The sequence below is a fragment of the Jaculus jaculus genome, chromosome 1 (genome assembly GCF_020740685.1).
Source record: "Jaculus jaculus isolate mJacJac1 chromosome 1, mJacJac1.mat.Y.cur, whole genome shotgun sequence".
Taxonomy (NCBI): domain Eukaryota; kingdom Metazoa; phylum Chordata; class Mammalia; order Rodentia; family Dipodidae; genus Jaculus; species Jaculus jaculus.
Window position 1 is genome coordinate 278224259 of NC_059102.1, and position 9488 is coordinate 278233746.

The 9488-nt window shown below is 40.1% G+C and overlaps 1 protein-coding gene and 1 long non-coding RNA gene across 3 annotated transcripts; one reads left to right on the forward strand and one right to left on the reverse strand.

The window, feature by feature from the left end:
- Positions 1 to 1296: 1296 nt before the first annotated feature.
- LOC123458852 lies at positions 1297 to 2233 on the reverse strand. The gene is made up of 2 exons (XR_006635808.1): positions 2139 to 2233; positions 1297 to 1801 (listed from the first exon to the last, which is right to left on the reverse strand). It is a non-coding gene; the product is annotated as an uncharacterized LOC123458852 (long non-coding RNA).
- Positions 2234 to 2390: 157 nt separating this feature from the next.
- Positions 2391 to 5704, forward strand: Znf281 (zinc finger protein 281). Of its 2 annotated transcripts, none has more exons than XM_004659537.3 (2): positions 2391 to 2486; positions 2713 to 5704. In XM_004659537.3, the coding sequence occupies exon 2, from the start codon at positions 2727 to 2729 to the stop codon at positions 5382 to 5384; it is 2658 nt and encodes an 885-aa protein (XP_004659594.1). In that variant the 5' UTR covers positions 2391 to 2486; positions 2713 to 2726; the 3' UTR covers positions 5385 to 5704. The 2 variants fall into 2 exon arrangements, with proteins under 2 accessions (XP_004659594.1, XP_044997969.1); XM_045142034.1 differs by having other exon boundaries at positions 2399 to 2486; positions 2709 to 5704.
- Positions 5705 to 9488: the final 3784 nt, after the last annotated feature.

The window sequence follows — 9488 nt, forward strand, 5'->3', positions numbered from 1 at the left end:
GTTTAAGCCTGTAATCCCAGTACTCAGGAGGCAGGGGCAAAAAGATTCTGAGTTCAAGGTCAGCCTGGGCTATATGGTGAGACCCTGTCATAAACAAATAATTTAAACTTATTCCCATAAGTTTATTTTGTTAGTGGTCTGGATTTGAGGGGTTTGGTTGTTTCTTTGTGATGCTGGATATCAAATCCAGGGCTTTATCCTCATTGAGTTATGACCTCAATCCCAAATATTTAATCTTGCAATTATTTAAAAATTTTTACCCTACCAAAGATTGTAACAAATATACTGTAGTTGCTGTAGTCTAAAACAATATGTAGCAATACTAAAGTTTAGTGTTATTTCTAATATTATTTTATAACTTTTTTCAGTTTCAGTTTTCCATTACCCAAATACCATTCAAAGACTGTAATATTGATTTCCCTGATTATTATTCTAGGTATTGAGATGGTATTTTTATTTTCTATCTCTAAAGAATTGAATAGCACAACCACTGTAAGCCAAATGCTGTTATGTTATCATATAAATGCTCAAGGTACAGCTTCTAATGTTGAAAAATAGGAAAATAAATTGACCTTGATGAAGTGTGTCTTCTTTTGTCTGTTCCTAGGAAAGTTTATTTCAGGTATTTCTACCGCTGAAATGATTAGCGTTAACAGCTTTCCCCCTCCATTTTATTTTACAGGGTCTCTTCATCTTCCTGATATATGGGGTGTACAACACAGAGGTAAGTCTGCTTGGAGTATCTCAAGGCTGACAGAGTGAATGAGAGAAATGACAGGTTTCTTATCTTGATAACTGAGGAACAAAGTTGGCTTTTCATATGAGTGTCCTGGTGCCCTTCATGCTTGGACTAGCTTATATGCATCCCAGTTTACTATTAAACACTGACACCCTGAATAAAGGGACAGCCTCATTTCTCACAGGCATTGAGTAATATTTTACTAGTGCCTGAAGTTTTTGAATTTTCATCTTTAACACTTAGTTATACTTAATAGCATTAACATTTCAGTTTAAGTGGAAGAATTGTATGGGATTAGAAAATTACAATAATAATCTCAAATTGTTCATTAAATATTGTCTTATAAGGTTTTTACATAGGCTCAGTATTAATACACTATCTTAATAGGTTCACTTGTGAAATTACTCAGGGAAGTTATTTATTATTTAATTCTATGAAGTCATTTAGAAAAATGACTGTGAGAGCTGGAAGGATGGCTTAGTGGTAAAGGTACTTACTTAGAAAAATGCTGAGAAGAGATGTCATTTCTTTAAGAAAATATACTTTATAAACTATTGTCAAGGTTCTAGTTCTTTTATTTAAAAATTTTGTGATGCATAAATACCCTTTGGAAAGTTAGGAAAGTAAGTAACTTATAGAAATTATTAGTCATTAAATAAATCTTTTTTTGTGGCTTGTGGGTAAAACTTTGATTAGAAGATTTTACTCAATTTTCCCCAAATAGAAAAATGCATAATTTTGCATGAGTTTCTAGGCGTTTTATACTGGGAAGTTGGTTGAGGGATGGATCCCTGCAGAGATCTTAGAAAGGCCCAGTGATCAATATTTCACAAATGAGGCCAGACAACAATCCAATTTGGCAAGCAGTCTCAGACAAACTGAGAAGGTATGTGGACATTTAAAGCACACCTGATGATGACGCAGTAGGTGTGTGGGTGTGTTTTACAGGGCTGCTGCACCTGGACCATCGTGCTTTCCCTGTCCAGTAGCCTTCAGGTAGGTTGGCAGCGAGACAGTTTTTTTCCAACGGTATCTCTATTGCTGTTTCAAAGTAGGTCTCTTCTGGAAATGCAAAAGAAATGCATTACTAGTGTTCCCACACTCAAAAGGGTGGCAGAGGCATCTATATTAAATGTCAGGTATACAAAGTTTAATGTTTTTACACAGAAGCAAAAGTGACCTATAGAATCCACTTCTGGGTTTGATTTTTGATTCAGTACCTGACTTGCAAAGCCTGAAAGCCCAGGAAAGCCCCAATGCCCAGTGCTTAGTTTCCCCACCTTCTCCTCCACCCCCTTTTTCTGCAGCTCCCACGCCACGCTGCAATCAGCTCTCCTCGCGTCCCCCAACTTCCCGCCCCATGGGTTCCACCTCCCGAGCGTCTCCCCCTCCGCCTCACCCCCCCAAATCCTCGGCCGCTTTCATCTCTCCCGTGCAGCCCACCAATCTCGTCCATCCTCTTCGGAAGCCCCTTTCTAGTAGGGCTCCAATCCCCGCCCCCTTCTTCCCTGGCCCCCTCCCAATTCCGCCTAACCGCCCCAGTGATTGACAGGCCGACCGGGAGGAAAGTGCGACGCAGGCGCACTGAGTGCACGAGAGCTCCCCTCCGGCCCGGTGGAGGAGTTCCCAGCACACCCCGCGCCGCGGCTGCGCAGTCCGGGGGAGGCTTTTAATTCCATTGTGGAGAGGACGGCGTTATTTTTATTAACTGGAGGCGACGGCGGCTGCGGCGGCGGCGGCGGAACCCGTAAGTGTTGCCGGCGGGTCCCTGAGGGACAGGGCGAGGCCCGGGGAAGGGCAGGGCCGTGCGCGGCCGGTGCCGGGGACGACGGCGCTGGGCAATGAGCGGTAGGCGCGTTGCGGTCTGGGCGGCGGCGCGGCGGGGTCCCGAGCGCTGTGGTGGTCCCGGCCCCGGGGCCCGGTTCCACCTCCTTTCCTCCCTCTTCCCTCCTTTCCCTCCTCTCCTCAGCCAGGCCTCCTCCGGGGTATGAAAATCGGCAGCGGGTTCCTCAGTGGCGGCGGCGGTAGCGGCAGTAGCGGTGGTAGCGGCTCCGGCGGCGGCAGGAGAGCAGAGATGGAGCCCACCTTTCCCCAGGGTATGGTTATGTTCAACCACCGGCTCCCCCCGGTCACCAGCTTCACCCGGCCGGCGGGGACGGCCGCCCCTCCCCCGCAGTGCGTGTTATCCTCCTCTACCTCCGCAGCCCCGGCCGCTGAGCCCCCCCCTCCGCCAGCCCCGGACATGACTTTCAAGAAGGAGCCGGCGGCGTCAGCCGCGGCCTTCCCTTCGCAGAGGACCTCCTGGGGATTCTTGCAGTCTTTGGTGAGCATCAAACAGGAGAAGCCCGCAGATCCCGACGAGCCGCAGTCCCACCACCATCACCACCACCACTATGGGGGGCTGTTCGCTGGGGCAGAAGAGAGATCTCCAGGCCTAGGAGGCGGGGAAGGGGGGAGCCACGGCGTCATCCAGGACCTCAGTATTCTCCACCAGCATGTCCAGCAGCAACCAGCCCAGCACCACCGTGATGTATTACTGAGCAGCAGCAGCAGCAGCAGCAGGACTGAGGACCATGGCAGCGAGGAGCCAAAGCAGGACACTAATGTAAAAAAGGCAAAGAGGCCAAAGGCAGAATCTCAGGGAATCAAAGCCAAGAGGAAGCCAAGTGCATCTTCCAAACCTTCTTTGGTTGGAGATGGAGAAGGTGCCATCCTCTCCCCAAGTCAGAAACCTCATATCTGTGATCACTGTAGCGCTGCTTTCCGGAGCTCCTATCACCTGCGGAGACACGTCCTCATTCATACAGGAGAAAGACCTTTCCAGTGCAGCCAGTGTAGTATGGGTTTCATTCAGAAATACCTACTGCAGAGACATGAGAAAATTCATAGTAGAGAGAAACCCTTTGGCTGCGACCAGTGCAGCATGAAGTTTATTCAGAAGTACCATATGGAGAGACACAAGAGGACACATAGTGGAGAAAAGCCATATAAGTGTGACACTTGCCAACAGTATTTTTCAAGGACTGACCGATTGTTGAAGCACAGGCGTACGTGTGGTGAAGCCATAGCGAAAGGAGCCGCAAGTGCAGAACCTGGGTCATCAAACCATAACAGTATGGGTAATCTGGCTGTGTTGTCTCAGGGAAGTACAAGTTCTTCACGGAGAAAGTCGAAGTCAAAAAGCATAGCTATTGAAAATAAGGAACATAAGACTGGCAAAGCAAATGAATCACAAATGTCAAATAACATAAGCATGCAGAGTTACTCAGTAGAGATGCCTACTGTGTCTACCACTGGAGGCATAATTGGCACTGGTATAGATGAACTACAGAAAAGGGTGCCAAAATTGATCTTTAAGAAAGGAAGCAGAAAGAATCCAGATAAAAGCTACCTTAATTTTGTGTCACCATTGCCAGACATAGTTGGACAGAAATCCTTGTCTGGTAAACCAAGCGGCTCACTTGGTATAGTATCAAATAATAGTGTGGAGACCATTAGTCTTCTCCAAAGTGCGAGTGGCAAACAAGGTCAAATAAGTAGTAATTATGATGATGCCATGCAGTTTTCAAAGAAAAGAAGATATTTACCAACTGCCAACAGCAACAGTGCCTTTTCTATAAATGTAGGACACATGGTCTCCCAACAGTCTGTCATTCAGTCTGCAGGTGTCAGTGTTTTGGACAATGAGGCGCCATTGTCACTTATTGACTCCTCAGCTCTAAATGCTGAAATTAAGTCTTGTCATGACAAGTCTGGAATTCCTGATGAGGTTTTACAGAGTATTTTGGATCAATACTCCAACAAATCAGAAACGCAGAAAGAAGATCCCTTTAATATAACAGAACCACGAGTGGATTTACACACCTCAGGAGAACACTCAGAATTGGTTCAAGAAGAAAATTTGAGCCCAGGCACCCAAACACCTTCAAATGATAAAACAAGCATGTTGCAAGAATACTCCAAATACCTCCAACAGGCTTTTGAAAAATCTACTAATGCAGGTTTTACTCTTGGACACGGTTTCCAATTCGTCAGTCTGTCTTCACCTCTCCACAACCACACTTTATTTCCAGAAAAACAAATCTACACTACATCTCCTTTGGAGTGTGGTTTCGGCCAATCTGTTACCTCAGTGTTGCCATCTTCATTGCCAAAGCCTCCTTTTGGGATGTTGTTTGGATCTCAACCAGGTCTTTATTTATCTGCTTTGGATGCTACTCATCAGCAGTTGACACCTTCCCAGGAGCTGGATGATCTGATAGATTCTCAGAAGAACTTAGACACTTCATCAGCCTTCCAGTCCTCATCTCAGAAATTGACTAGCCAGAAGGAACAACAGAAGAACTTAGAGTCCTCGACAAGCTTTCAGATTCCATCTCAGGAGTTAGCTAGCCAGATAGATCCTCAGAAAGACATAGAGCCTAGAACAACGTACCAGATCGAGAACTTTGCACAAGCATTTGGTTCTCAGTTTAAGTCGGGCAGCAGGGTGCCAATGACCTTTATTACTAACTCCAATGGAGAAGTGGACCATAGAGTAAGGACTTCAGTGTCAGATTTCTCAGGGTATACAAACATGATGTCTGATGTAAGTGAGCCATGTAGTACAAGAGTAAAGACACCCACCAGTCAGAGTTACAGGTAAGGTCTTAAGAGTGACCAGGCTGGGGGTCTTCTAATGTAATTTTGTTTTATTTTGAGAACACTGCCATTGGAATGTTTATACACGATCCTATTAAGAATAATGTAATGCCCTTTCAATGCAACTTTTCATATTTAGTTTATTTTGTTAGTGTGATTTTAGCTCTGTTTGTATTATGATTTTTAATCAAAATCAATAGATTAAAAATAGTTTGACATTCAAAGTGACAATGTTTAGCAATCAGATTTACATGTATAGATTGTCAGGGAATAGCCCAAAAGTTTTAAATGCAAAAAAACAAACAAACAAAAAAAAAAACAAAAAAATATACAAAACAAAAACTCAAAAAAAAAAAAAAAGAAAAAGGAAAAATGAAAAAAAAAACTTTGTTGATAGGATTAAGGTTATTCTAATTGCTTTACTCTCAGGAAAGTGTAATAACGCATGGGAATTCTGTACGTTATCACAGAAATGGAATATCCAATTTACAAATGGTATGATAACACATTTCATCATTTTAAGTTAAGGGATCTTAAACATTTCAAATTGCTCTTCCTGGGCTGGTATAGTAAACATTTCATCATTTAAGTAAGGGATCGAAACATTTCAAATGCTATCTCTGTCTCCATCTGGGCTGATCCAAAATTCTGAGATTGTTGGCTACCTATGTTTTGTTGCAGCTTTTTAATGTACTCTGAACTTCCAGACCACATTCATTCCAGCTGGGTAGAACAGATATTCTTGGATCTTTGATCAAAGCCTGGAATGATAGCTTTAATAAGAGAAAGGAAAAAAATAGCACCCTCTCTTTATTCCAAGTGTAAAAAGGCTGTAATTCCACTAAGTGATTCTATTGATGTATAGTACAGTGTTAAAACCCAAATGGTTGGTTGGTTCCAGTATTAGAACATAGGTTGGAGTCACACAATTCATTGAAATTTGGGATATGCGTTATTTATTATTCATGGCCTAAACATTCTCTTGTTTATGCTGTTGTATATCACCTTCACTTCTGTTTTGGTACTTGTTCTTAAATTCTTCTTAAAGTTCTGAACTTCTTGTTCCCTCTTCTCCCTGTCTTGATGGTTTCAATTTTAGGGTGGTTTATCATCCAGTAGGTAATTGATTATGCATTTTATATGTCTTATGGCATCCAACTACTAAACAATAGGACAAATATCCCTACCTTCACTTTGCTTTTTAACAAACCCCAAACAGGTTTCTGTGTAAGAGTTATAGATATTAATAGGATTGTAATTCCACCTGGTGGCATAGCTTGTGTGAGGGATAAGAGTGTGTATTTAGTAATGACATCAGAACCTCTTTGTGAAATTGCAGCCTTTAATGTACATTTTAAAAGGGTGTATTAGTCAGTATTGTACAGGGGTCTTAAAAAGTCATCAAAACTTGCTATGACCGCTAATTGCCATTCGAAGCTACTGATAGGCAGTGGCTCTGCTCTAAACCACTTTTTAGCAATTGTTTTTTTTTTCTGATTATATTTTTTAATGTACTCTGATGTTTATGCTGAAGAGTTTTTTATGTACTTTTGGTGATGTTTCAGTCTTATGTACTCTTCTGACGTCAGAAAAGTACCACTGGTTGTTTGCAGTCTTATTGTGTAATCAGCCTACCACAGGCTTCCATGTATAATAAAGTAATTAATATTGTGCAAGTGTAAAACACTTCTGTTATAAAAGCAGTGTTTGGAAAATAAGAAATTATTAAAAATGGTTACAAAATACTAGTTAATTTTCTTTCCCTATGTTCCTCCCTTTAGCTTTAGCAGCTAAAGGATACCAACTTGTCATTGAAAGATTCTTAGAAACTGTTTAATCCTTTAAAATACACTCAATACTAAAAAGTCTGTATTTCTTAACTAAGTGCGGTAAGTTCTGTTGGGTACAGAGTACATGCTGTAATCAGAGGATGGAGAGGACCTTCACCACTGTATCTCTTACGCTGTATGATTTTTCTTCAGTTTATTTTTGTTTGTTTTATACAGGTTTTGAATTTCTTTAACTTTTATTGTGTGTACTGAATACTACATATGTATTATTCTGATTGTTTGCTCTAGTTTACTACCAATAAAAGTCCTGTTAATCACAAAATTGAAGAAAGGAGGTATCACTTAATTAGTAATATCTTTTCAGAATTTTTCTATGGGCTACATTTCATAAAATACATTAATGGTATAAATTTCAAGTTAAGAGCTTACATTTTAATTGTATTTTAAAATGTTTTATCTTTCTAGGTTTATGAAAATGGGTTGAATATTTCATGTTTGCATAATAATATAAAGAATAGAAATACATAAATTGCAACATACTTTATTGAGATTTTATTGAGGCTTTCTTTAGAATTACATTCCAGTATTTTTGGCTTAAGATTCATCCTTCTTGTCTCAGAAAGTTATGATAAAATGATGGTATGATAACTTAAAACAGCCTTAAGCATTTGTAGTGACAAAAAGTATTGTTTAATCATATACAATGTATTAAGAAATTGAAAGTATTAGAAGGAAAGAGCTAAACTATAAATACTGAAGATGCAGAAAGGGGGTTTGAAAGTAAATACGTTAACATTAAAAGGTAAAAAATTGTACATATCTGAGATTATAAAAAAATTGTGCCTTAAAGTTTAGAGCTACAAATATATTGAGAGCTTAAGAATGAAAATAATAAAGGGTAGAATAGTTCTTTGAGGTTTTCCTTTTTCAGTATAAGGAGGTATCATAGGGGATGATGCATTATTTATAGTAAACATAAGCATGACCAAACAGTTAGAAGGTGATAGGGCTTTTTCCTGTGTCACCGTTTTGCAGATACAGTTATTTTCTTGAACTCAAGTGCTAAGCAGAAGCATCTTGATTCTGCATTGAAACCCAGTCATTTATTTCGCTGCACAATTGATTCTGTTCAAGATTAGCCTTACAAGGTTAATTTTTTTTCTTGCTTTTGTTTCTGCTATGGAATGTGTGTGAATTTGGTGATTTTTAAAATTAAAGCTTTCCACTTGCTCATTGGGATATGGCTTGAGGGTATAGCTTGGTAGAGTGCTTGCCTAGCATGCACAACACCTAGATCCCAGCACTGTGGTTTGGTAGCATAGGCTTGTGATTTCAGCACTTGGGAGGTAGAAGGAGAAGAATCGAAGTTCAAGGTTATCAGCTACCTAGCAAGATTGACACTAGCCTGGGCTACATTGGAATCTGTCTCAGAAAGAAAGAAAAAAAGACATTAGTAATAGGCAGTGCTTCGGGGTACTGATGTGCTACCTTAAATCTAGGATGTCTATAATCTAGCAGTTGCTAGTCAGTAGTTTTTTGAGGTAATTGAATGAGAACAGAATATTTTAAATTTTCATTTGCAAACTGATGCAAATATTTCCATCTCAAGTTTTGTTTTAGGTATCACAGTAATTACATGAGAAGCAAATATTCCTGCTTTTTTTTTTTTTTTCATTCCTGATATCTGGTACTTTGTAGTTATTGTCTGTTTAGTAGCCTTTAAGCGTGAACTGGGTGACCATTTGAGGAGTTGACCACATGAAGGCATATAAATAACCCTTAGCCTCCAAATTCATAGGTTTTTGTTAACCAGAACTTCCTTTAAAAGAAAGAAATGTCAGCTTTTGCACTACCAAGTTCTATTTTTAGAGTAAAACATCTGAAGGCTCTCATTTTCTGAGTTTAGTGGTCTTCTTGTTTTCTGTGATTCATAATGATAGGATTTTATCCTTAAATGTGATGCAAAACTTATATACAATCCATGCATTGTGGTGCACATGCTTATGTCCATAGCATTAGGGAATTGGCCCTGGTGTTTAAGAAGAGGATCTTTGGTAATTTGCTTGTCTGCTAGTGAGGGAAATTATGTTCTTGTTATGTCTTTATTTCCTTAATTAATTGTTAGCATGAAGATAACATCTTGGAATGCTGTTGTCTTATACTTGGTCAAAGAAAATTCAAAGAATGTGAGACTGCACTTAGCTTTTAATTTATTACCTTTAAGAAGACCTACATATGTTGCTTCCTTTGTGTCTTGCTTTTGAAAAAAATCTGACTAACTTGATTCTGTCTAAATTGTTAATGAGTCTGGCTTATGC

Coding starts and splice junctions, on each gene's coding strand:
- Znf281 (XM_004659537.3), top strand. CDS start 2,727: ATGAAAATCGGCAGCGGGTTCCTCAGTGGCGGCGGCGGTAGCGGCAGT.